The following is a 27,501-nucleotide window of genomic DNA, read 5'->3' as shown; positions in this document are numbered from 1 at the left end:
AGTAGGAGACACACCGGATTCAATTCGATCGTAAGCGGTCCAGTGTGGCCCACGGCAGAAAAAGAGCCACCAGTGGCCGACTGCGCAAGTAAAAGAAATCCCCCAAAGGGATGGAAAGGAAGAAAGAGCATCAGCGACGGAAGTTTTATGTATAAATATATATGTACGGGTACGGTAGCAGAGGCCATAAATAAAGCCGTGATCCGCTTTCCGGAAGCTCGGTGCAAACCCGATTGGTCTCGTCGATCTCTGACAGCGGAGTGGTCGGTCGCGCTCGCCTCCGGTGGCGGACTGCCGGCGTCTCCCTGCAAGGAGCCCTGTTGCTTATACGAGTCCGACGCGACGTGGAGAGCACGAGAATTTCAGCCGACAAAGCACAGCACGACACAGTATACACCTCCGAGGATGAAGCACTCCGTTCTTCGAAGAAAAACGAGCTTTTGCTCTGCTGTGTAGTTGCTTGATTATTTTTTTACTCTTTGTTCAAGTTCAGAAGACTCGTTGGGGGTAGCAACATTGGCTTCAGATGCTCGAAGTAACGTGACGGCTTTGCAGTAGAATTTGGAACAACGCTAACGACAGCACAAAAAAGGAAGCAGTAAAACCCATTCCTGCCCTGTTCATCGCCGCTGTTCTTTCTACACTATTCATAAGGAAACCAGCGCCATTTTTGTGCTGTCGTCAGAGTAGAAGTACAGTGCCGCGTTTGCTTATTATTATTATTATTATTATTATTATTATTATTATTATTATTATTATTATTATTATTATTATTATTATTATTATTATTATTATTATTAGAATTCACATAGCGCAGTACGAACAGCGTGGTCATGGGTGCAACTAAAGCGTGGTCTCGAACACAGTCATAGTCAGTAAGATTTAAGGGGCCTATGAGCCACACCGACTTCAAGGAAAAGAGAGTGTTTTCCTTCTCGCCTTCACTACCCTTCCTGCAGGCGCCATCTTCTCCTCGCCACTTATATCTTCATAAGCCAAGTGGACAATGTCAGCACTAAGCGGTGAGCGTATGAGGATTTCACGCGGTTCGGTTACACGCTGTTATCTCCGCTTGCGCAGTTCGAAACGCCCAACACGAAGTGAAATCGGTTGGTCGCATACGAAAGTCATGCGAGACAAGGCAGAACGGGTGTCCGACTGCATGACAAAGCAGGGTATACAAGTCAATTCAGAATTGATACCCCTCGTATGCGAACCGATCGAGAGCTTATTTCTTCATGACGTCACGCGAACAGACTGTTAGCGTCACGAATTTTGCCTTAATGGCGGGAAATGCGAGGTGGGAATAACGCGCTCGTTCTTTGCATTTTCAGAGGTTGTTTAAGGGGCCTTTAAAAAGGTAGAATAGATGAAAAAAACCACACCGCGGTAACTTGTCTTTCGCGTGGAGGACACTTCAACAGCAGTTTAGGGACAAGGGGATGGAACATTAAAGAATAGATGGGATGGCGAAGAAAGAGGACCGACCGAGGAGAATGCAGTCAGAAATGTTCGCTCCCAGCCATCAGAAAACAATTGCTAATGATGTAACATAGTTTTCGAAGTAACAACAGGGCACAGTAAATGTGAGCCACGTTTAGCCGATCGGTAAAGAGTTCGTATCGGTTTAATGCATTTCTAGTTGCGAACTGCGCATTCTCAGACAAGGTCAGCATAGCGTGCGACGTCGACCGTCAGAAAGCTCTTATACTAATTACAAGCAGGCAGAGCTGGACAGCGATCGTAGCCTACGGTATAGAACGGGCCGGAAACAGGGTCTAGCAGCGACTCGGGCGGTGTCTGGGTCTTAGATGAAGTAAGGAAATGGATTGTCATAAGCGCACGTGTTCCGAGTTTCCTATGTAGTTAACGGAGAGACTGGTGCTTGGTCGGATTCATTTCCGACCGAAGCTGTCATTAAGCAAGATTGCGCGAAAGCCAAGGTCATGTGTATAGATGGCAGTACAGGCCACGTGTCGGAGAACCGGAGCTCGAGTTTCGCTCCAGCAGCCTCTAAAGCACAAGGTACTTTTGTTGTAGTGATACGTCGATTTCGAGCATCCGGACAAAGAAAGTTATGTGAACGACACCAAGTTAAAGTTTAAACAGAACGTTTGCCATGCCATGTGGATAATTAAGGGACAGTAAATATCACTGATAGTTTGAATTACAAAGCAGGTTAGCTTGACGACTCAAAGTTTTAACTGAATTAAAACAGCAACTCCGATTCTCCCTTAAGGCTATTACAATTAGCTACTATTGAAGTACCGGAAGCGTATTCAAATATCATATATCAAAATTTATCACACTAACTGTTGCACACAATATAGATGCATGCAACATATAACACATGTATACTCTGCTCTCTAAGCGAGACTTGAATATTATTAACGCGACAGCGTTAAAGAGCTCGTTTAGCAGAAATTCCGATGCCGGTGTAGGTGTCGGCGTCCTTGGTGGTGATCGAAAAATCAGCGTTGTCCGTGACCAAAAAATCGAGACAGATGCAAATGAAATAAATAATAAAAATCTTTGGTTCGAGTAAGAATCGAATCCAGGCCTTGTACGTGGCAAGCAGGTGTTCTACCAGAGAGCCACGCCATTGCTTAAAACAGCCTAAAAAAACACTATATGAATGTCTTGTAGTGCGAAGAGTCTTCTCAACGCATGTAATATATCGGGGCAGAAGCGTAGAATCGCGCCAGGCGTCAAAACATGTGAATTGCGCAACGAGTTGGTGTTTTAAAGGCCCACCCATTACAGAGCACTCATACATATTTAATCATCAGCTGCAAAAGCATCAACAAAGCGAGTAGCTGCGTAGGTTCGCGTGTTGCCTTACGGACGCGTAGTGGGCCCTTCGCTGATTCGCAAAAGGAAGAACTATGGCGTAGTGGGCGCCGCGCAACTGTGCTTGCAGTAGGCATTCTATACTCTGTTTCACAAACTGTTGGCAGTGCAGCCAAAGGTAGAGCTGTCTCGTCCAATCAGGTAGGGACACAGGAAATAGTCCCTGAAATAGTTTAGCAATCCAGTTCTATTTCGCAAGCTACACTCACACAAATTGAAAATATTGTTAGGATTCACTTTTTCAAAGCGTGCAGAGTGTTTTTATCATTAGTGGAATTAAAAGAGAAATCCCGCGTGGACGCATCTCTGCGGAGGCTTGTTGTGAGGTGGTGATGCGCCGCCTTTTGGAATCATGGCGTCACCCGAGTTGGTGGTGCCTGTGCAAGATGCCTCTCAACCTGTGCGACCAGCGAGCCATCCTTCGAATGTGCGCGGTTTTCCCAAGCTGGCGAAGCAGATAGCTTTAAACGTTTTGAAGGGCTTCGCGTCGAGTGCGGGCACAGTGCAAGTGCATATAGATGCACTTATCAAGAGGACCGCGAAACTGACCCAGGTGAGTGAGCGAACGCTGCATCGGTGGAAAAGGGAGATGGAAGCGGCCGGCGAAGTCCTACCACCGAAGAAGCGTTCTTGTGGGAAAGGCCGTGATCGCAAAAAAAAAAAAAGCTGGACGATCTTGACCTCAGCTTCTTGTGAAGAGTGGTGCATGGCTTTTTTGAGAAAGGCGAAATTCCAACTATCGCCAAAGTGGTGCAGCGTTTCAAAGAAGACGAGACGCTACCGACCGTGTCCACGACGACGATGCAGAGGATGCTGAAAAAAAAAATTACACCATCCCCCACTAAATGGGACCATGAGGCGATGCGAAGCCGGAGCACTTGCACGATCGCGTTCCGTTGGCTTTCGTTGGGCATGCTACCGACCTCGCGTCGTGGAACGCGTAGAGGAACGCTACGCGCCTCATATCTTCCCTCTAGCCTTGCCGTTAATTCTCACAGGGCGAGCGGGGTAGCTGAGAGGGGAGAGGGGAAGTGGAGAGATGGAGGGGAAGTGGAAAGGGGGAAGGGATAGCGGTGGAAAGGGGAGAGGGGGAGGGGAGGTGTGTGGAGAGGGGGTATGTAGAGAGGGTTTGCGCATGCGCAGTAACTGTGGTCACGCCGCACACCACCACCGGTTTGAGCTCCTCTAGAAGATGCTTCGCATCTAAAAGTTTGGCTTCCGGTACGAGAAACGCTCTCGGAACGCCCTTCTCATAGAAGCGACGCACATTGTCCAGAGTCGCCGCCGGTACCTGCGCCAAATAGCGGAGCTGCGACGCCAGGGTAGGGCAAATTTTTTCACCGACGAAACGTGGGTCAACGCTGGTCATACGCGTAGTCGGGTGGGGATAGACGGCACTGTCTAGTCTACGTACGAATCCCGTCGATCTGGTTTGTCGACTGGTTTTCGAAACCCCAGTGGCAAAGCAGGTAGACTGATTAGAGAGTTTGAGAATTGGGGCCCCAAGGAGCTTGGGGTCCCAAGAAGCTTGCGAACCGCCAGGGCGCATGCGCAGAATCCAAGCCACTCTTGGGCTCTTGCGCTCGCGTTGACCCGAGACACAAAAATGGAGAACTAGCGTGGGGCCCCAAGGCTATACCATACCAAGGCGTCTTGGGTCACCAGCGAGAAGACACAGACGCAGCGCGGGCAACGAAGCAGTATGGCCCGCGTCTCGCATGATTTTAAATTTCGTCACGCGTGGCGCTCCGCGCGCTTGACCCAACGCAGCCTGCGTTGGCCCAATTCTCAAACTCTGCTGATCATCCGAACGCAAGAGCAGGCTGCCCAACGCAGCTTGGGGGCCCAGCGTCTTGGGTCCCTAATTCTCAAACTCTCTATTGTCACGCACTGCGGTAGCGAACATGGTTTCGTTGAAGGCGCACCAGAAGTCTTCCAAGCTAAAAAAAGCTCAGGCGACTACCACGAGGAAATGAACGGGGACCACTACGAAAAGCGGTTCTCCCAGAAGCTGCTTCCACTACTACCACCTGGCAGTGTTATAGTCATGGATAACGCACCTTATCATTCTGTGAAGCAGGAATAAGTGCCGCGTATGAGTAGCCTAAAAAAGGACATACAGGCCTGGCTTTCCGATAAAGGTGTTCCGTGGAGCAGCGACATGGTGAAGGCGGAGCTCATGAAGCTTGTCGACAACGTACACGCAAGCGGGGACCGATACCATGTGGACTGCATCGCTGTGGCTGCTGGTCACCTCGTTGTGCGCCTACCTCCCTACCACTGCCAGCTTAACCCCATAGAGCTTGTTTGGGGTGACGCGAAGGGCTTCGTAGCAGCGGCAAACAAGACGTTAAAGCTTCAAGACGTTCACACTCTACTATGGCAAGGAATTGAGCAAGTAACCGCTGAGAAGTGGAAGAGATGGGTGGAGCATGTTATCGCTCAGGAAGAAGTAATGAGAAAACTTGACCACTTCATCGATGATGTTGTTGACACTAATGCAGCTGTCGTAATCACCCTGGAGGACGAAACAATGAGCAGTTCAGATTTAGGTTGTGATGAGGACCATGACATGTGAGCTCTTGTAACAAGCTTACGTCTATTACATTACATGTGTGCGTAGAGCTATAGAGGTCAGGATCATTGAGTACTATCGTAGTGAGAGTAGCCAAAATGAAAACACAGAACTGGCTGCTATTATGACAAGAAATCAAGCAAGTCACACTGAGAAGTGAAAATAAAGATTCAGATTGATTGATTCAATTATTCGTTCGTTAAGTGATTCACTGACTGAAGTAAATATTCTTATACACGGTGCATGTTTAAAAAACTCTAACGGCCCAAGAACTCATACGCACCGGGTGACGATAAATAGAGAAGGTCGGGCCAATTTCATTGCTACGCTGGTCGTCCCGTCTGTAAATAAGCAAAACAGATCAAAACAGATCAAAAAGGTAATGAGCTCCATATGCTACAAAAATTAAAAGATAGTTATCATAGTACATCTACTTCCATACAGACGGGGCCACCAGTCGAATTAACGGACGCGACATCCGGGTAGGAACACACTTATGAAGTGCGCTCTGTCATGATTGGCTGAGAGCGCCCGTACCTTCCACAACGCTGCCAACAGCTTGTGAAACGGAGTGTAGGATACTATGAAACGGCCGATGTTACGCGCACAGTCGTTCGTTTCCTTGCGTCATGGTTGAGGCATGCACCGAGAACCGAAGTCAGGGTAGCAGTTGAGGAGGCGAGGCGCACAGGGCCCGATTACGCTATCGCGTTCTACTCTTGAAAACGAAGCTCAAGCGAACGAGAAAAAGACAGAGAAAAGAGAAATAAAGAGAGAAAAAGAACAGAAAGAGAAACACAGAGAGAGAGAGAAAAATAGAAAGAGATAGAAAGGAACAGACAGATAGATAAAGAAAGCATAGCATAGCCATGTGTAGTATAGTATAGCAAAAGGTGGGAAAGGGAAATAAAGGTGAGGAGGATGGAAGGAAGGAGAGTAGAGGATAAACGTAGCATAGCCATGTATACTATAGTATAGCAATGGGGAGGGAAAGGGAAGTGAAGGTGAAGAGGAGTGGAAGGCTGCCACCTCCACTGTTCTAGTCCACGCACCAGTAGCGCGTGGCGGCCCCAATTTTTTTTTTCGGCCCACGCAAGGCATATCCGATTTTCCCCATCTTGCGATGCGGGAAGTCAAAAGTCAAATGATATTCTGCGCTCGAAAATGCACAGCCGTCATCCTCTGCGTAGTGCGTACAGCAGCGTAAGGTGCAGTCATTTGCTTCTTAGTAAGATCGCTGGGCTTATTAACATAGTCGACAGCGTCCAAGAGCTTTCTCCAGAAACAGGAAGCGTAGCTTGTTCCGTGAGATGTTCGTGCTGCGTTGGTGAAGCTTGCGCTAAGCAGCGCAAGGCTTGAGACAGCGAAACGGGACGATACTGAAGTCTAATCTGGTTGCTTCTATGTTTGTTGCTAGGCTTCGAGTAGGTTAGTCACGTCACGGATGTCCAAATTCCAGAACCGAGCGTATGCACCTCTCATAGTTCGACCTTTTCTTAATCTCTGCTTTTCTCTTTTTCCCCTCTCTTCCTTTCTGTTTATTTCTCTCTTGATCTTTCTATTTTTTTCTATCTCTTTCTCCCTCTGCTTGTTTCTCTCTCTTTCTGTATTTATCTTTCTCTCTCTTTCTATATATTTCTCTGTCTTTCTATCTTTTTATGTCTTTATTCCCATTTTTTCTCTCAAATTTTTTTCTTTCTCTCCTTCTTTCTATAGCTCTCTCTCTCTCTCTTAGTGAACCAGTGGTGAGTAGCGGGATTTGCCAAATTCCTCTGGCACATACCCGTGATGATGGCCATTTCTTGGGCTAATTGTTGCTTTCTTCATTTTTATTGGACCAGTGGTGAATAGTGGGATTTGCCCAATTTCTGTGGCACATACCCCTTCATGATAAAGGTAGTTTTCTGATAGGCCGGACAAATTGCGGCTAGCTTAAACAGCTTTGCTGTTGAAGCTAGTGCGGCGTGCGGCGTGCAAATGATAAGTCTGCGATGTCTGAAAGTTCGGAGTAAATTTTATTACGCGCCAACCATGTTTCTTTTTCGGCTATACATTTTTGAAGAGACGCGTGTTTTTTGCTCTCGCTGGGTTCAGACAGCCGTTCAGATTACTTCAAAGACAATAAGACGAGGCCAGCAAAAAGGAAAAAAAAAAGAAAAGAACGAAGATTAGACACCCCCATGCCTGTGCTTTCAAGAGCTTCTTGAAAGGCGTGGAAGCTGTGTAGACTTCGTGGTATCGAAAACTATTTCTGGTAACCTAACCAAATGGCGTTGGATTCTTCGGCAAAAAAAAAAAATACAGCAGCTCGCTACATAACAAAGAACCTATAGGAGGAGTTCCCGAGAAGAAGCAGCAGCAATCAGCAAGACAAGAAATAAGGCACAAGCAGTAGACAAAGAAGAAAAGAATTGAAGCAGAAACTTCCTTCTGGAGAAATGTCAGACACACACACGCACACATACACACACCACACACACACACACACACACACACACACACACACACACACACACACACACACACACACACACACACACACACACACACACACACACACACACACACACACACACACACACACACACACACACACCAAAAATGCTTACGCATTACCCGAAAGCCTGAGTATAACAGACATGAGAGTGAGTCCGATCCTCCTTTACAACAAAGAACGCGGTCAACGTACTGAGCAATATATGAGAAAATCATAAGCTTCGTGAATGAACAGTTGCCCAACTGTTTCCCAAGACGGGCCTGCCAGGTATTGCAATGTGGGAGCAGAGTGGTTTGCTGGGGATATTGTTAGCGTATTCTGCGGCACTCTTGATGTCCCTAAAGTATGCCGCGGAGAAGACAGGCGAATGCTTGCGTGGCCGCTCGGGAGTACTCTAGGCAATAGGCACGAGTTACATCAGTGAGCAGACGAAATGTTTTGGTTCTGATGGTCTTGCAGTACCATATACGCCCCAGGAGTGCAAGGGACGCAAATGCGTCCTTCGCCACACCGGCCGCCCTATTTCTTTTTCCTTTGCGTCAGATATAGGCTGTAGAATGCAGGCGAGAGAAGGTCGACCAACGTAACTATTGTGTCCACGACGGACGCTTGTTTTTTCAAGTTTCTTGCGTTCTTCCTTCCTTTTTGTTTCGACGTAGCCCAATACATATAAACCTTGAGGAGATGAAGAGCACAGGAGTCGAGAAGAAAGCAGTGAAGAACACACGGACAATCAAGATAGAAATTTGGGCCTGCTGGTTCATGAACGTCAGGTTATATTGCACACGGGCAACGACCTCAAGGAGAGGGACATATTCACATAAGGCATTCTGCGTATTGTCCTGCTTTCTTTTTGCCGTTTCCTTTGCGCAACACAACCCAATAAACGTGGAGCAGCTTATTAACGTTAAGGCGACCGGGTGTGCAAACACGGACACAAGAGAGACACCACAAACGCGTTTGTGGTGTCTTGACTTCTCACTTGTGTCCGTCTTTGCACGCCCTGTCTCCTTAACGTGAATACTTACCAACCAGCTCAGCTCTCTGTTATTTTAAGCTTATTAACTAGATGGTTATATCAAAGATGTGATGCACTTTTCTCTCCAGAAATTATATGCCTCGAAGGCAGCGCCGCTTCTCAACGTGCAACGCATTTTACCCCGTAAGCAGCACAGAATAGACCGAAGATAGATAATAATATATGTACTCTAATTTTTAGAGCTGATCATGGTGCGCATGAAAGCATCAGAATAGGCACGGCAAAGTGAACGGCTCCATATTCTATAGTAGAAAGGAGTGTGATACAACGAAGAGAGAAAGACCAAACAGGACTAGCGCTGACCCAAGAACTGCGTTTACTTTTGCTGTACAAATATATACGCATTCTGGAAAGAGGACAGACGGAGGAGAGGAAGAAGATTTTTCTGGCACATGCGCACGTGCCCTAATTTGTCAACTAGCGTGACACGCTTAGCTGCCGAGATAATCTCTCTGTTTGTTACTGTAATAGATGGGGAGCTTATACATGAATGACCTGCAGCATGGATGAAAAAGGCTTCTAGCGAGCGCGGATATCTGGGTAGCGGCGCACAATGCGTGTCTGCTAGAGGGTTTGGGATGCAACCACATTCAGCACAATGTGTTGCCAAACTGCTACCTGTTTTAGTGCTAATGTTGCTAGAATGCTCCCGCAAGCGATCGTTTGCACAGAGGCTAGTCTGTCCTATGCAGATGCGGCCGCAGGACGTCGGAACCTCGTAGATGACGCCAATCTTGCACGGAACAAAGCATGTGACATGCTTTTTCTTGCACTCCGAATTTGCAGGACATAACTTGTTCATTATGCCGCACAGCGAACGAAGTTTTATTGGCGCCTCCTCCGTCTCCTTCTTTCCTCCTCCTCCGTCTTTCCTCTTTCCAGAATGCGTATATATTTGTGCAGCAAAAATAAACGCAGTTGTTGGTATAGTCAGCGCTAGTCATGTTTGGTCTTTCTTGTCTTGGTCGTATCGCGCTATTTTGCTATGAATATGTGCCCCGCCACGGTGGTCTATAGTGGTTATGGCGCTCGACTGATGACCTGAAGGTCGCGGGATCGAATCCCGGCTGCGGCGGCCGAATTTTCAATGGAGGCGAGAATGCTTGAGGGTCCCTGTACTTAGATTTAGGTGCATGTTAAATAACCCCGGGTGGTCGAAATTTCCTAAGCCCTCCACTACGGGCGTCCCTCACAACCATATCGTGGTTTTGGAACGTTAAACTCCAGATATTGACTATGAGTATGTACCAACAAGCTCCAGTTCGCGCGTTTTAAAGTCCATAATATAGCTTCAAGGCTCATCCGCGAGGCAGTGCGACATACCGGTTTTTCGGGATTTGTAAAACGGGATTTGAGTGGGATAAATCCCACTCACATCGTGAAAACGATGCTTGAATCTGTCACTCTAATTCACAGTGTTTCCATTTTCACCAGGATCTAATCACACGCGTTGGCCAGTTGTCGGTCCTATTAACTAGACTACGTCCAGTTTGCCAGGTGGTAAATAAGAGAGAGAGAGAGAAAGAGAAAACCATGAGTGCACAACAGTTCATTGTTATGCCAAGGCCCTCTTGATAGCCTCCGACTGAAATGGCTGCGAGCTTTTAGGACAAACACGCGACACACGCACAGGTGCCTGAAGTGGCATACACGTGCAGTGATTTCACAGAGAGCATGAACTTTGTTAATGCAATTTTCAGAACAGAGAGCTTTGAGCAGTAATGTAGAAAGCGGTATAATTGCACGATTTGATTCCCTGTGGGTTTAAGTATTTACTGCCTGTGCGACATGCATTTGTCTTTCTTTGCTTTCGGGAGTATTACCCGCTGTTAGGATGTAATAAGCGCATAAGCCACTTGCTCGGCTTGATGCGGCCGGAATGTGAGCCTGAATTCCTAGGTAGCGAAGTGTGCTCTCTTTTCTTGATGCCAGAGTGCGTTTATGCAAATGAATATTTATACGACACCTCGGGCTCACTCAAAGCGACGCGTTGCAGCGTGAAGTTGAGGTCCCTCTCCATCAGAGCACTGTCCTGTCTTCCAGCTTAGAGCGTTAAACTTGCAAATCGTAAGCAGAGACGCGACGATAAACTCGCATTGTCTGCACCAGCATGCATTTTCTATACTTTCAGCGCTCCGCTCTCGTTGCTATGAACGCCCACAACTAATCCCGTGTGCGGAAAACAACCGTGCAATATGTGTTCCGCACCTGACGACCAAAAAGGGCCCCATCAGAATTTAAAGCGGGCGAGCTTCCAAGGATCCAACTTTCGCGACAGTCGGCCGTGCTTGTCGCGTGCTGTGACAACGTCACTTCCTAAGTGTCTTCACTGGCCACGCGGACCAAGTTCGAAGCAGCTATCTTGTGCATCCATTAAACGATTGTTGTTTCTAACGCGTGACACTTGTAGTTTTGTGGACATATTGTGTTCTTTGTACAGCCGCCCGAATCTTTAACTAGCGAGCGCGGGCTCCGACTTTTCGGTGCCTCAGCGCCATATGACGGAGCCAAGTTGCATGCAGGAGTGAGGGTAAGCGCATGCCCACAAAGCGATCAAGCGTGCTCAGCTGGGCTGTTCCTTCGAAAGGACATCACCCCATATTAGCTCACTTCGTACGAACAGGCAGCGTGAGTAGGCGAATGGTTTTGCTCGTATTTTATGCTCCGAAGGTTAACGTTGCACCAAGCAATCGAGGAGGTAAAATCCAGGAAGCTGAGTACAGACCTAATAAGTAAATACCATACAATGCTTACGAGCTATATCTGAAATGCGCAACTGTGGGGTGACGTCCTCAAGGAGGAATTGTCAAGCATACGATAGGCCCAGCTGAGCGCTCTTTGTGGGCTTGCACGTACCCTCGCCCTGTTTACAACTTGACTCCGTCGTATGGCGCTGACACACAGAAAAGTCCCGCTCGCGCACGCTAGTGAAGGATTTGGGCGGCTGTACGTCTAATGTACAAACGTATATATTAGGAAATGGGTAGTCTAAACATTTTAACCATGTATTCGGATAGCCGCCTCTCGGGGTGGTCAACCCTCCCATGTGTGTGCAACTACTCAATAACAAAACACCGAGTTACCGCTTGAGCATCACTTGAAGAACTGTTCAGCGGATGTCGCCAACACACTATCAGCGCCTACGGACAAAAGCTAGCGCTATCGTAGCCATTTATGTCATTTATTATGTTATAATACGTCGACTCTCTGTAAGTACTTATGTGGTGTATGCGGGCATTTTACAGCCTATTCTGTGCAAGTGTTGCACATGCTTACCATTGCTCGAGTTATCAAGCGGTGCACGACGTGATGGTTTGGGAGAGCATTTGTTTTGAGCTTCAATCCGCTAAAGTGGGGAAACGAAAACGAAAATTCCTTTGAGAAATGGATTTCAAGACGAGACTACCGTATTGCAGAATAAAAGTTCAATGCTTGATGATTATGAAACGGCCTAACGAAAGGACACGTAACACAGACGAAGAAGATGACACGAAGACGAGCGCTGGCGCTTGTCTTCGTGTCATCTTCTTCGTCTGTGTTACGTGTCCTTTCGTTGGGCCGTTTCATAGTCATGCTCCCTTACCAACTCGCCCAACTATCAGTGCTACTGATCAATGCTTATCGCAGATTCCAACAAATTCAGCAACTGGGCAACCACACCGGCGTGGTTATTTGTTGTTTGTTATTATGCGTTTTGTTTAACGCTTAGTTCCGCAGAGGGAAAAGGCAACGAGAAAGCAATTTCAGTGGTATCTTTCAGAGCGTTTGGAAGGCTACCTGGCGCAAGTGAAATAACCTGGAGACAGGTTATGAAGTCTACCTAAATATTTCACGTGGTACGTTAGGTTGACCTACTTGATTCGAAATCCTTTACCTGATAAAACCCCCATATTGTCATTTTTTATGCGTCTCCTCTGTAAGATGTCTTGCTCGTGCTACGTTCGAGAAATAACTTCCGTATTCCGAATGCTAAGGCTATAAAAAAGCGATCACAGTGTGCAAATTTATTCGGTGACGCGTATACCGACGATGGCAGATATTCGGCAGACCGTCTATCATGTCTCACCGAACAGGCTAGCTGCAAGCATCATGCACAGGAGGCTAAATCGCACTGGTGCTTTCGTAAAGCGCAAAAATTCGCAAAACTTACGGGAGCAGGAAATACATTGTAGACGAATGAAATGCTGACAAAAGTTGTATAATTAGCCGGTCCAGCTCAAGCTACTTGTCACGTCAAGTTGGCTAACTTTAGACCGTGCTTAGAAAGTCCTTTGCGTCTTTCCACAGGTCAAGGAGCCCTAATTTCGACAGAAAGGCTGTCTGCTTTTAGGGTGCGCAGTGATTTATACGAACGACAATTTTTAAACAGCCTAAACACGAGCGGAGGAACATTTATCATCAACTGACTTAATTGGCTGCCGATCAACTCTAGCTATAGGAGGCATAACTTTTCATCATTTGCGTGAACTGCGCAGCGGCGACATCCTAGAGAGTAACGGGCAGCAGTATATGGCATATGCATTTATTAACTGGCTGGAGCGAGAAGCATGCTTTGTAATCTCTCGCTTTTTCCCTCTCTCTCTCGGCTTCGTTGCCTGACCGAGGCGCAGAGTCGTCTGACCAACCCTTCGAACGAAGAAGACGCTCACAGTGATGATGCTTATATACAGGTGAAGAAGATGAAGGACGAATGCTCTGAATATAGTGCTCACAATATGTTTGGTAGCCTAGTTTAGCCATTTCTTGTAAAGACGCTTAGCACATGGAATTATCAAATCGAGTGTGCAATTCCGCACGCGCCCACGCACGTACTTGGGTATACTTTTGAGCGTGCTTGCGTGTGCGTGTTTGTGTACGCAGGAGTGAATGTGTGTTGGATTTGAGGGAACGAACGATATAAATCTGTAAATTGTCGAGAAAACATCCGCAATGATGTGCAGTGGATGAATCTGAAGGGCAACATTACTTCTACGTCGCAATAGCAATTATATGGACAGCCTCGGCTGGTTTTTGTCTGCCCCGTCGCCGCCGCCGTCATGCGCCGAATATGTATAAGTATATATATATATACAAAGCCCCCAAAGAAAAATAATTAAGAAAAATGCTTCCGAAGCGCGGAATCGAACCAGGGACCTCTCGCTCCGCAGCGCGTGGCGCTAACCACTATGCCACAAAACGCAGAACCTCCAGGTAGCTAACGGCGAGCGTTATATACACACCCTTTACCGCTGGCCGGACTCAGAGATGGCAGGCGCTTATAAGCGTTTCTTCATTACCAGCGAGATGGCGCGAAGAGCACAACGGGCGCATTCAAAAGTAGTCGGCCAGCTCGCTCGTTTCTTCTAATATTTGCGCAGGGAGAACCTTGCCCTTCCTCTGTCTGCTCTTTATATACACCATTTACTTCAGCGTGCTTTCTTACTCACCAGCGAGATGGCGCGATGTGCGCGCTGGGCGCTGGGCTTTAAAGGTCGTCGCCCCTCTCCTGCGAACGCCGATGCTCTTTGCCCTGCAGTGCGTGGTCGCCTTCATGCTCCTATCTCAAGGGAAGAAGTGAGGCGGGGCGGGGGGGGGGGGGGGGTGGAGCGGGGGCGTTGTATGTCTTGTGCTTTCCCTGCGATGTCCGCGCTGAAGTCACACAGCGTACGAAGGTCACTTCGCTCGCTGCAGCGGCCGCGTTTGCGAGAAGAGCGCGCTGTTCAAACAGAAAAAAGTAACAACTGCGACATTTAGTTCACGCTCGTCCTGTGTGTACCTGTTCGTTCGTTTCGTGCGTCCTGCTTTATGTTTGATCAGTGTGCTTCAAGTATCGAGCTGTGATGCACGATAGTTCGCGCTCGTCCTGTGTACGTTCTTTTCGTGCGTCCTTTGGGCTCGAGTGACGCGCTGGCAATTTCGAGCTGCTTTCCGTTCTTCGTGTTACATTCCAAATTGTTGCTATCGCATTCATTGCTTCGCCGTTGCGGCGAACCTGTGACTTTTTTCATCAAGTGCGATGTGTTACACCGTATGCACGAAATACTTTTTTCCATATAAATAGAACGTAAGCTGGAGACATGCTTCTGTACCTCGCAATATAACTGTATGCTACTTGGCCCCGAAACATCATTCGCATGTCGGAGTGGCATAAAGCTCTAGCTTTTATCTTGCGCACGACCCTTGAACACTGCTTTGTCATTGTGCTTCATGTTCCTTGCACCCTGACAAATTCGTGACTGGGGCATAAAATTACCATATTGCTCTTCCAAACACCAACTACCGCGTTGTTCGTGCTGATTTCGTCCTATTTGCCAAAAGTAAAGCAAAATCCACTTAGCCGCAAGCTCTGCAATGTGTCTTCAAGCCACCGAGATCTAGTGCGTAACTCGCTCGCCAAATACCACTGCCATTACGGTGTCCCGCGCATTTGTTACTAATATGCCAATCTATTTCACACTGAATAAAGCGTGACTGCCGCCGAGAAAATTTGTACTTGAAATTTGCGAAAAGATGATCCGACAGAGTACACGCGGGGAAATTACTGCAAGTGTTGGGGACATCACTCCTCGCATACAACCGAGAACGCTTTTTTTTTTCACCCGTTCCTGGAGTAGACTGATCCGCCGGGGCAGCTTTTACCTAAGAGCATTGTTCGTTTCCTCAATCGTTCGCGCGGATGTGTTTGGGTTGAGCAAAGGCAGGAAACGTCGTCATGCTAATAGCTTAACACCTACAAAAATGTATACGCATTGTTGTTTAGTCCACCCACGCAGTCAAATAAACGATGAAGTGTCAACTTTTTGGCTTCACTCTGTCAGCTTTATTTGTGCAGCGTAAGGTCAACCAAGCAATCGCTTGTTCGGTCTGAATAGTGAAGTGAATGGCAAACATAGAAATGAACACACAGCTGCAAACAAGAAACGCCCTTCCTTTATTTCCTTCTTCTTTTTTATCTAAATCAATTCTGTCTTTCGCATCCAGCCATTAAGAAGATATCGCCTTTATATTATTGGCCTGCCCGGTCAATATTCAAGTCATTAAGTGTCGCCGCTTCGCGTGAGTTGTAAAACAAACAAGATGCAATCTCTGCTACTAGTTTCCCCATTCATAAGAAAGATAATATTCGCTCTTGTAACTATCCCCAATAACGATCTGCAAACTGCTCACACAGCAAACAGAACAGAGCTTGCGACATTTTACGCCAATGGCGAGTGAAGGGCTTCAAACATTATTTTGCCGCTTTAGTCATGTAACTATTTTTGACTCGCTGTTTTTTCGCTATCATCGCCTGTAAGCGAGCTATCTCGTTCGCTAATGACGCGCGAGCTGAGATAATCTAAGCAAGTGTTTGTATTAGTTAACTGAGCAACGTTTCCTTTCTGTAATCTATATAACCCCCTGCAGGTGCCGACGTTCTACCAGACCAGGAAGTGCCAAGTTACACTAGACGAAGCCGAAAAGAAAAGAGGCCATGTTTGAAGATTTAATCACTGTATGTTTGTAATGGTCCATCGCGAGAGGTGCCAGAAAAAATTAGCACAGCTTGCACTAAATCGCGCAAGTCACAGCAGAGCTTGTGCGCACCTGGCCGGTCCTGGCTTGGCCAGGCTTTTACCCTCTCACCTCTCTCTTTCCCACCCCTTGCTATACTATACTATACATTGCTATGCATGCTCTTAGCCGACAGCTCCACAGGTGCTGTTGTTATTCCGGCCTGCCAAGTGACTGTCAAGTTCAGGGTGTCCCACAGGACGACATCAACAGCAGCGGAGCTTGCCGCCTTACGTGCTGCTATCCTTTATATCGCGGAAGCCCAACCTCAAAAGTCTGCTGTCTTTTGCGACTCCAAGACATCCCTTCAGAATCTGCAATCAGCATTACAACGAAGGGTGCACGAGCAGTTAGTAAACGAAATGAGAGAAGTGCTTGACCAAGCTTTATCGAAGGGACATGACGTTGTGTTCTAATGGCTACCGGGACATTGTGGCATTGTGGGTAACAACCTCGCTGATGATGCTGCCCGTTCTGCCCACGAGGATGCCCAGATAGCCCCAATGCCAGTGTCGAAGACAGACGCTGCAAAGGGTCTTCGCTCGTTCGCTGACACAATGTCGCAAACTTGGTTGAGCGAGCCCAGTGTCTAGAACCGTCACCTGAAGCTCCAAGTTCCATCGCACCTGTCCCGCCGCGATGCAACTTTACTGTGCCGCCTGTGCTCAGGAGTAGCTTTCACGAAGGCGTACTCTTTTCGCATAGGAATGGCAGACACCTCCAGATGCGACTCGTGCAACAGCGACGAAACGACCAGAACATCCACTGTGTTTCTGTGAACGTTTTGTGAACGAACAAAACGTTCTGCGCAATGCGCTGAACAAGTTAGACGACATACCGTTTTCCGAAGATCCTCGGATCGTGGCCTTACGCATCGCAGGCCAGCGAAGCGACGCGACCATTGCTACTGCTTTTAAAATCGACGGTTTGAGCGACCGCTTGTAGGTATCAATGAACAGGCGCATACGTTCCTTGACAGTGCCTTCTTCTCTCTTCTTTCTTCTTTTAATCCCCTCATCCCTTTCCCCCAATGTAGGGTAGTAACCGCATGCGCATCTGGTTAACCTTCCTGCCTTTCATTTATTTCCTTCCTCCTCCTCCCCCTCCTCCTCGCTTTTTTTTCTATCTTTTTTTGTGTCTGTTTCTTTCTATCTTTTTCTCTCTCTATTTCTTTCTCTGCTTCATCCCTTTCTTTCTCTCTATTTTCTCCTTCTATGTCATTCTTTCTCTCTCTCTCTCTGTGCACTCGTTCTCCCCCTCATTTCCCTCTTCATCCTAGTTTCCCTTTGCCATTTCCTTGCTATACTATACTATGCAACGCTATGCTATACTCTGCTAGCGTGCCTGGATAGCTGAGTAATTACGACGCTCACTTCGGATCGTGGGTACGGGGGTTCGAATCTCGCCTGAAAATTGTTTGCGAATAATTTCTATCTCTTTCTTTTTCTCTCTCCGTTTCTTTCTCTTTCTTTGTGCTCGTTCTCTCGGCCATCAGAATTACTGCATCCCAAGCCGAACAAATCGGCGCATTTGTTCTGGGAACGAAGCAGAAGAGGAAGAAGAGAGCGCGTGCCGGTTCATGATGATGATAATTTTCTATCCAGGACACACGGCAAACCTCGAGCATAATAGCTCTGCTATAATAAAAGTCGTTATATGTTGTTACAAAACGTAGAGCGTGGTGCTCATTGTGCACCCTGTCACTTTATAGCAACGTTTTCCCAACAGAAAAACGTTTCAGGTTTCTATATAAAAAAAATTTGCCGCGTGCTGAAAGCGTACCCGGTGGCATAAAATGCCAGACTATTCTGCCAACACCTTGCTTTTACACACCGGCAAACTGTAGTATGTTGTATGCAAGTGTCAGACTGCTTCTTCTAAAGTGGAGCAGGTTGCTATTGCTTTGGCACTCTTGGATGATAAGAGGACGCAAATCTACTCGGATTCTAGATCGGCAGTCAGGGCGTTTGCCTCGGGCTCCATGGCGAAAGAGTCACATGACGTTCTTAAGAACCGGACCATAACTATGCACACAATCATTTGGTTCCCGGCACACCTAGGTCAAACTTTTGACTCGCTCACCAACCTCAACGACATCGCCCACTCCCAAGCGCGCGTACTAACTCTCCGCGCGGGAGGAGAAGCCTTGTCACAGAGCAGGGTTCAAGAGTTCCGAGACACTTATTCACATTTAATGAATTCACGAAGCATTTTATCTGGAAAGAAGAGTATTTCCTCCACCACACAAAAAGCTCACGAGACCACAGGCGATGACCCTTAGGATGCTACAAACTAATTCTTATCCGAATCTCGCTTTCATGCACTGTCTATTCCCAAGTGACTTCAGCTCGCAATGCCCTGGCTGCGGGGGATCGTGCGATTTAGAGCACATGCTTTGGCGGTGCCCCTCGTTACGTGGGGATAAGGACCTCACAGAGCAGAAATGGAGCTCGGCCCTCAAGAGCTCGGAATATCAGCATCAACTTTGGGCTGTCCAGAGAGCCTGCGATGCGGCGGTTAGGCTAGGTCTAACTGTCCCCACGTGGGAGCGGCCTGCGGTGTCACCCTAAGGGGTGGCACTTCTCCGGATCCTTAAATAAAGTTCTTCGTACCGTACCGTATCTTTTCTAACAGCCTCTGTTGCTTAAAAGCTCCAATATATTTCCGATTTCATCATATATATGAATAAAAATTTCACAAAATATGAATAAATAATTCTACAGTTGATTATGAACTATTAGCGTAACAGAATACGCTAGCAAATTTTCACACGGACTCACAGTCATTTGTTTACGGCCAGCAGGAATGGTAAATTTTAATTATCTGTTGAAAGTAGTATTCTTTAAATGCCTTCCACGGCGCCTTGTGCATTTAAAGCTGAAGCTTGGGCTAGTTGGTATTGACTTAAATACATAATATAGCGGAACAAAGCAAGGACAGAGAAAGATAGATGTTGTTTTTTACACTTTATATGTCACGTGTCCAGAGTAAAATTTTCAATTGAAGTCTAGCGGCCGTCCTCTGTGTATCTTTCTCTGTCCTTGTTTTTTATATTATGTATTTAAGCATTGTGCATTTCTGTTGGTGGCCTCACTACGCATACACATTACTCCAGTCGGTTTCCTTAAGCAGGAATCTAATTGCAATGAACCTCTATGTACATACGACTGGTACTTCCCAGACTGTAAACATCCTGGTCCTTCGTTGAGCATCCGCAGGAACTCGTTAGCTGTTGCAGCAGTATCGTACGGATGTAAACATTAGGGCCAGCACAAAGCTTCTGGAAGTTTTAAATTTTTCAGCGCGTTTCTTCGGAGCCACTCTTTGTTTCCACGATATATTATTGCCCTTACTTGACGTATCGTTTAAACGCCAAAGCGCAGTTAAGAGATAAAGAGAGAGAGAGAACTTTATTATAAGAGCAGTGAGTGGGCGTCAAAAGAAAGTCCAACCCCCCCCCCCCCCCCCCCCCGTCGCCCCTAGCCGTCGGCCGAAATCCCTTGAGACACGGCAGCTAAGCGATGCATCTTAATTTCGCACAACTGATCCCTTACGTAAGTTTGCAACCACACGAATTCCTCATACTTTCGTTTGAGGAATTCTCATAACACAATTTAGATGTATTGAGGGAAGAGACTATCGATCACAATTGAGCCACCATGGTAATTTCGCTAAGAAATTATGTAATTCTGAAACATTCTGCGCTGGCTAAAAGAAAAATGCGAACTAGCAGCGTATATGACAAACGTACAGGAAACAAAGGCTATCTTGAACATAATGAATGTAAGCCTACTCGCTGAATTTTCTCTTCCCCTCCTTCATTTTCTTTATTTTTTTTAGACGAAATCCTTGAATGGCTCATGATAAAGGTCATGGTTCGAAAATCCGGCACCTGGTATAAAAAGTCACACTGACCTCCCACTCGCCTCGCGGCTCCAGACGCACGAACTGCGCGTTCACTTCCTCTTTGCGGCTTTCGCGTGACTATAAAAATAAAAGTAACAAACAAATCGGCTTTCGTGTGATATAAAGCGCATGGTATAATAGCTACGTCGGATGGATCTCGCCCTGGAGTCGTCTTAGACGAGTGCACAAGGAAACCTGTGAATTTTGCTAGCTTCACCTCATAATAAGGCTTCGTGTGGTGAAGTAACATTTACAGTGTCCGCAGCAGGCGATAAAGATAGGGAAGCGGGTGAAATGCGCACTGGAAGGAATTCCCTATTGCGCGAACTTGAGTTGACACCGCAAAAAAGCCGCGCAGTAAGAAAAGAATGAGGACACCGGAAAGGTGGAAATCTTCAAAACTAAACGTTGACGCATTTAAATGACACCAATGATAGTGATCGCAGGAAGAAAAGTCAGTTTCTCCTAGCAATTTTCAGTTTCAGTTTCAGTTTATCTAGCAATCTTTTTCAGCAATCGCGTTAAAGTACAGTGTCAAAGTACAGTGATTCAATGTGTTCATACAATGGTAATGGTCAACACAAAACAAAATGCAAATCAGATTTAAAAAAAAATTGCCCGCGTACGTATCTGCGTGCTCCGCTGCAAATGCCGTCTAAAGACGATAGAGGAGGCGCTGCGTGAGATATGGACGCCATCTGGCAATACGTCGGGAAACATGAGCTTGTGCAGAGGGTTTCCTTCCTCCGTGGCAGAGGGCGTTCGTCGGCGCGCATAGGCATTTTCAGCGCAGCCGCATTTTCAGCGCAGCTTAAGAAACTAGGGTCTTTAGAATTACGTACTTATGTATTTTCTATTAAAGGAACATACCACCTAATACTTACCTAGTGATGTCGCGCCTCAGATATGCGTAATATTTACTTTTTGATCGACAACGTTCACAAGTATGAACAGACGGACCAGTTCAAGATGGGTGGGCGGTAAGCAAGTGGTTTAACTTTGGCCAGGTCGCTGAATCGGGTGACAGACAAACAAACAGAAAGACAGACGGACAGACAGACAGATAGACAGGCAGACAGACCAAAATTTCTGCGTTTACGTTCCCCAAGAAAGACTATCGTCTTTAAAAGTGAAAAAGAATGCAAGGACAGGAATTAAAAGCTGCTAAAAAGCATCTTGACGGGATTACTGGCCCACAGCAGATTGGCCGCAGACCCGTGGTCATGTAAAAAAAAGATATAAAATACAAGCAAGTAAAACAGGAAAAGTACGAGAAAGCATAACACAAGCAAGAAAAATATCAGCAAATTTAGCAGCAAATTTCAGCTGCATAGATAATGTAAAAAATGTATATATATATATATATATATATATATATATATATATATATATATATATATATATATATATATATATATATATATATATATATATATATATATATATATATATATATATATATATATATATATATATATATATATATATATATACATAAGAAACACTACCTTCAAACGGTATGCATAACCATAACACAAATACATGAAACAGCTCATGTTTGTACATGTACAGGGGTGGTCAAAAGTTCCCAGGCCGCAACGCCCGGCCGAGGAGCGGCAGCTCGCTGCTATCGCGGCGCTGTTATCGCAATCACGCCTTGGCGCACGATGGCGTCGAGCGTGTGCGTGGAAGGGGGGAGGGGGGGGATTGCATTCCTCTCCCTTTCTTGCTCTCCATGATAAGAAAGCGAGGTATAAACTTGGTTCGTCATGATTCCTCACTGTTCGCTCTTCGAATACTGTGCAGCGTGTAGCGGGGCGACAGTGTTCCGGAAACTGACGTATCATGCTTGCGGCCACATTTCCTATAGACACCGTCTAGCAAACCCATTACCATGGTTTTCGGCTTCCTGGAGAACAATATCGTGCGCTCAACTTTCCATTGGCACTGCGGGAGTTCTCTCAGACGTCTGCGCAGGCTAATTCGCTGCATACAGACATGGTCGGAGCCCGAAATACATTCAGAAGAGCTTGTGTTGGGGCTAGTTGGAACATCTTAGCGGAATAAGCAGCACTGCACAGAAGTATACAAATCGAAGATCGAACAGTGAACAAACAGGACGCACCATGTTTATTCCTCGATTTTTTATGAACGAGAGCAAGAAAGGGAGAGGGCTGCATACCCCCCTCCACGCACACGCTCTACGCCAGCGTGTGCCAAGGCGTGATTGCGATAACAGCGCCCCGATAGCAGCAAGCTGCTGCTCCTTGGCCGGGCGGTGTGGCCTGGGAACTTTTGACCACCCCTGTACATATGAAAAGGCAAAAATGCACTTCTAATCATACCAATCACCAAACTGAATATGATACTATAAAATAATATATAGTGAAAATGAACTCGACATTAATTAAGCGAAGTGTCAAACTATGTGTCGGAGACATCACTGTAGTGGCTTCGTGCACTGAAGCGCATTCCTGGCATGCGTTAGGCAACCGCCTAAGCTCGACACTTTAATTATGCCGCGCTCTGCTGACTAGCCGAATTCTTTTCCAAATTCCACTGATGTGTCCGTCATATAGACTTCATATGAACGTCTAGAGACTATTAAGAAAAAGAGCCCAGGCAAGTGACTGTATTTCAGGAGCCCAGCTACTTTATTAAGCTGTGGCACATTATAGAGGCAATGAGAGAGAGAGAGAGAGAGCACTTTATTGAAAGGCAGAGAATTTAGCCGGCTTGTGTAAATTCGCTGACTTGCTACTCTGCGTGGGGAAGGGGACTGGGGACTGAAAGACACAAAGAGAAAATGAAGTTTGTTCAAAAGTCATGGAAACATAACAGAATTTTCTGCACATTACTGAGATTTGTAGCAGTCGCTCATTTTGCACCGATATGATGGATAAGTAATCAAGATCTGGAGAAATATAGGCAGGTCATGTTAATAAATGTACCTAATTATTATTCTTGTTGTTTACGTCTCCTTACTTTCTTGCTGTTTCTGCATAATTATTCAATTTATGTAATAATTAAAGGTCCCGTGGTAATTTTTTTTAACTTTCGAAACCTGCCGTAATATTCTCTTCATGTAACTCCCATGTAACTTGCAAAATGAGTTCTGCGGAATCCCGCAAGGTGGCGGAAGGGTTAAGAAATGCAAAATAGACAACCACCCGTTTGTAGCACGAAGCCACAAGAAAATCCGTACGGATTTCTCCGAAAGAAGTCTTCTTAGTTGCCGAAAAACTAAAATAGCTAAAAAATAGATCAACTGGCAGAACGACCGCCCCAGAAAGGCGTTTGTCCCGGGTTCGAACCCCGGACCAGGACGAATTTTCGAGCAACTGAGAAGCTTTCTTTCTGAGAAATCAATATGGATTTGCTCGTGGCTTCGTGATGCAAACGGGTGGTTCCCTATTTTCCCGTTCTTATTTAATGTCACTTGTAATAAACTTGACTTGAAATGCCTTGATTTCACTTACGTGAATATTTACTTCTCTCGCAGAATGCAGTTAGATAAATGCTACCAGTACCGTATGTTTTCCCTAGAAGTCTGTTTTTGTTTTGTTTTTATTTTGCCTAAGCAATACGGCAACGCAGTCACCCTCCAACTCCGATCCCACTACTTTTTTCTTTTGTATCGGTTTTTACAACCTGACACAATACAACACGACAAAGCGCATTTTCGACGCATACAACCTTTTTTTATTTAGTGCGCGGTTCTTGCGAAGTTTCCTTTTGAAGAGAAAATGCCTCAGGTGCATACATGCATCTCTAGTTCCCAGAGAACCATACAGCTTTTTGTTAAGCCAATGTCTTATGAATTCCATAACACCTGAAGTTCATTGTACTCGAATCAGAGATGCTTCAGAGGGCGATGCTGTACGGGGGCGCTTCGTGTCTTCGCTGTTAGACCGTGGACCAATTATGTTTGCCGCTACATGCGAGAGTTCCTTCAGGGCTGAATAATTACCTGTTAGAAAACGTCGCACGTATATGCACAGGGCAAGGATCCAGTGACATCTCGTTCATCTTATTAATGACCTTCCTGCACGCTAATTCAGGGCATTATCTCTCACCATTTTTCCAGTAATACTGTCGTAACCCACGTAGAAATTTTCGCTTCCAGCGACGAGCGAGTCGGCGCAGAAACAAAAAAAAACAAGAATGAAACACCTTTTTTCGGATCGACCACGTTAGTGGCTGCTTTAGCATAATGACCTCCGGCGCAGTCGAAATATATGCGACAAATGACAATGGCGTGTAATTGCGAAACACGTGTCCCGAGGCCACACCCATATTACTGCTGTCATACGTGAGCCCGTATAGAAAGCCGTCATTTGTCGCTGGCGCGAACAACGGACTCGACTCAATTAACCAAAGGCGAATAGAGCAAATGCGTCGCACACCCAAATCAAGCCCCCGTTTTGTATTACGCAACAGGACATAAGCCATAATTAACCGAAGTTGGGATTGCGGCAGAGATCGCGATGGCACATTCGACGTGCACGGTGCGGAGTGCGTTTCGAGATCACGGGGCGGCAATGCCACCTCGGGGCTTCTAGCTTCTCGCTTTGGTAATCAACGCTGAAATCCACAGGCCTTTGCCTTTGTATGAAATCGGTTCAGACTTACTTGGGCGTGACGGGTTTCCCGGTCGGGCACGCCGTTTTGCAAATGCTATAGTGTTTCTTCCGAGGGCGTTGCCTCTATCTAGCGAAGTCGTTTGTAAATATTGCGTTAGGGGGGTCTGATTGAAGTTGACTTAAGGATCCCCGAAACCGACATGGAAAGCTGTTCGGCTCACTCGAAACTTTCGAATGGGAACCGCAGTAGGTTTTAGAAGTACAAACCCAGAAAATGGCTAGTTCTGCGAATATGCCCTTCAAGCTCGGCCTATAGGTCATGCCAACTGCACGCGCCTCGCGTGTTGTCGCAACACCGGCCAAAGAGCTTCAGCAAAACGCTAGTGCGGCTTTCGCGAATACAAACAGCGGCTGAAGGTCAGACTTTCGTGTCGCCAGCGCCAGAGGCGCTGGGCGCATCCAAGTTTACTGCGTGTTCTCGCCGAGAATGCCGAAGGCGCCGTGCAGCATCTGTGTGTTTTGTGGTGCAACTTGTAGATGTGGTAGTTGCTGCTACAAAAGCGGTTGCTTGGGAGCCGCTTCGCCAGAACCATGCATGGATGAAGAAGAGGGGGGAGCGGGACAGTCGAGCTGTGAGGCTCACAAGTTATCGCTCGACATGCTTGCTCTAACCCTGTATAACCACGGCAATTCTTTAACTTAAACTTCAGAATACTGCAGTTATCACGCAACATTCGGAGACATTCGACAAATTTCCCGTACATTCAGGCGAGGCCTGCGTCGAGATTTGGCACGTGTAAAAGTTTGAGACGTTGGAACTCTCAAGCCATGAAAAAGGAAAACAAATACATGTGTCACCATATACCTTCGGCAACCGAGAAAACTGCGCAAGCCCAGTGGTCGAAGTTGATACTCTGGAATATCTTACATTACGACATCGGCTGTGATCTATCCAATGGATGCGAAGCAGCTGATTGTAAACTGCTACTAGTTACAACTACGTGTATATGTTCGTGTCTTTGAAAATATTGAACACGAGTTATCGCTTAATGCTTTGCGCGCTTTTCTCTGTAAAGGGGACCGGGGAGTTACGCGATGCCATACCCATTAGCCTAGCCCAGTGTCTTTTGCGTTGCGTCATTCAAATGGAGCTCGTATGTTTGATCTCGGCCGCTGTGGACGCGTTTTGATGGAAGTGAAGCATTAAGTACAGTGTTCCCGTACAAACATTTTGATACAAGTTACATAACTCGAGGTGATTTAAATGATTCCTTAGTTTCCCGATGCGGCGTGCCCCGTCAGACCACGGAATTCACCTTAAGCTCATGTACAATATGTAGGCGCACGAAATTATCCTTTCTTATTCATAACTGTCAGCACTGCAGTCATCACATTCATGACTGCAGTGCTTCTTATACCTTTAAAGCCCGTTGGCGGCACATGCCACTATCGCATTTCGGTAGCACCTATTGACGTGCAGTTATATCACACCCCAAAAAGATAGCTTCGCGTTTTGAGAAGAAACAGCGCGAATGTTGTAAGCTGCTAACCGCGCAACCTGAGTTGAAGATTGCGAAAATAGTTTGTTGTGCTATGAATTCAATAACAAGCAATTTTTTTTAAGTGTTTAGATAAATTTTAAAGAGAATATATAATACGTCTAACTCGTGTATGTCAACTAAGTGCGCGCTCGGAAGTAAAAGTTTCTACACGCTATTCAAGGAATCACGAAATTCTCTCCGAAGCGTCGATAAAAGCACCTGACAGCCGCAACTGACACGCTGCCACTGCGGCCATTGTAAACCTGCGCGAATATTCCGTCGCTTACCGACCGGGCGTTTCGAACGCCACTATAAAATTACGCGCCGAAAAAGGGCGCGCGACAATTCCTGGGGTGGGCGACAGCTGGCACAACACTCAACTTGATTGTGCACAGTTCTTCCATCGTAGTCATTGTTAGAACTTTAGTTTCCTAGCGGGACTACGTGTGCTACGAGACGAACGACAAAACTGTTTCGCACGCTCGGATCAAGCCTTCGACAATGCCGGTAGAACCATTGAAAGCAGAACCGCCGGAAACTTTTATCAGATGAAAATTCTCGCCGCCTGCCATCTGTAGTAGTGCGCCCCGCGCGGAAGTGGAATTATTCTTTTCACCTGAGACGCTTTGGATCTCCATGCGTGACACACGCTTTCAGAGTGCAGACCCTTTGCAACCAGCTGTGTCTTTGAAAATTCAAGGTCCGCATAGCGGTTTGTAAAGAAACGTTATGCAAAGGTGTAGCTACCTTTCTTTGTAATTCGCTAAACAATCGCCGTGGTTGGTTAACGTTTTGTTATAAGACAGGGCGCTCAAACACGGACACCAGAGTGTTTGCACGCCCTGTCTTTTAACACGAATACGTACCAACTAGCTCAGCTCTCTGTTATTCTATGTTTAAGTTTCGTATGTTCTCATGCGAACAATATCTGTGAACATACTTGTACTTACTGCAGCGCATTCCGCTCTCCCCCTCAGCAA

General features: G+C 46.5%; 2 protein-coding genes across 4 annotated transcripts in view; one reads left to right on the top strand and one right to left on the bottom strand.

Annotated features, from left to right (window-relative positions):
- LOC119387033 (FERM domain-containing protein 5) overlaps positions 1 to 27,501 on the bottom strand; it is a 300,038-nt gene that overhangs the window by 101,325 nt on the left and 171,212 nt on the right. The window lies entirely within an intron of this gene.
- LOC119385789 (uncharacterized) lies at positions 5,012 to 5,428 on the top strand. Its single transcript, XM_037653173.1, has one exon. The coding sequence runs from the start codon at positions 5,012 to 5,014 to the stop codon at positions 5,426 to 5,428; it is 417 nt and encodes a 138-aa protein (XP_037509101.1).

The sequence above is a fragment of the Rhipicephalus sanguineus genome, chromosome 3 (assembly GCF_013339695.2).
Source record: "Rhipicephalus sanguineus isolate Rsan-2018 chromosome 3, BIME_Rsan_1.4, whole genome shotgun sequence".
Taxonomy (NCBI): Eukaryota; Metazoa; Arthropoda; class Arachnida; order Ixodida; family Ixodidae; genus Rhipicephalus; species Rhipicephalus sanguineus.
The sequence above is the reverse complement of the archived record's forward strand: the minus strand, read 5'-3'. Positions and strand labels throughout refer to the sequence as shown.

Coding starts and splice junctions, on each gene's coding strand:
- LOC119385789 (XM_037653173.1), top strand. CDS start 5,012: ATGGTGAAGGCGGAGCTCATGAAGCTTGTCGACAACGTACACGCAAGC.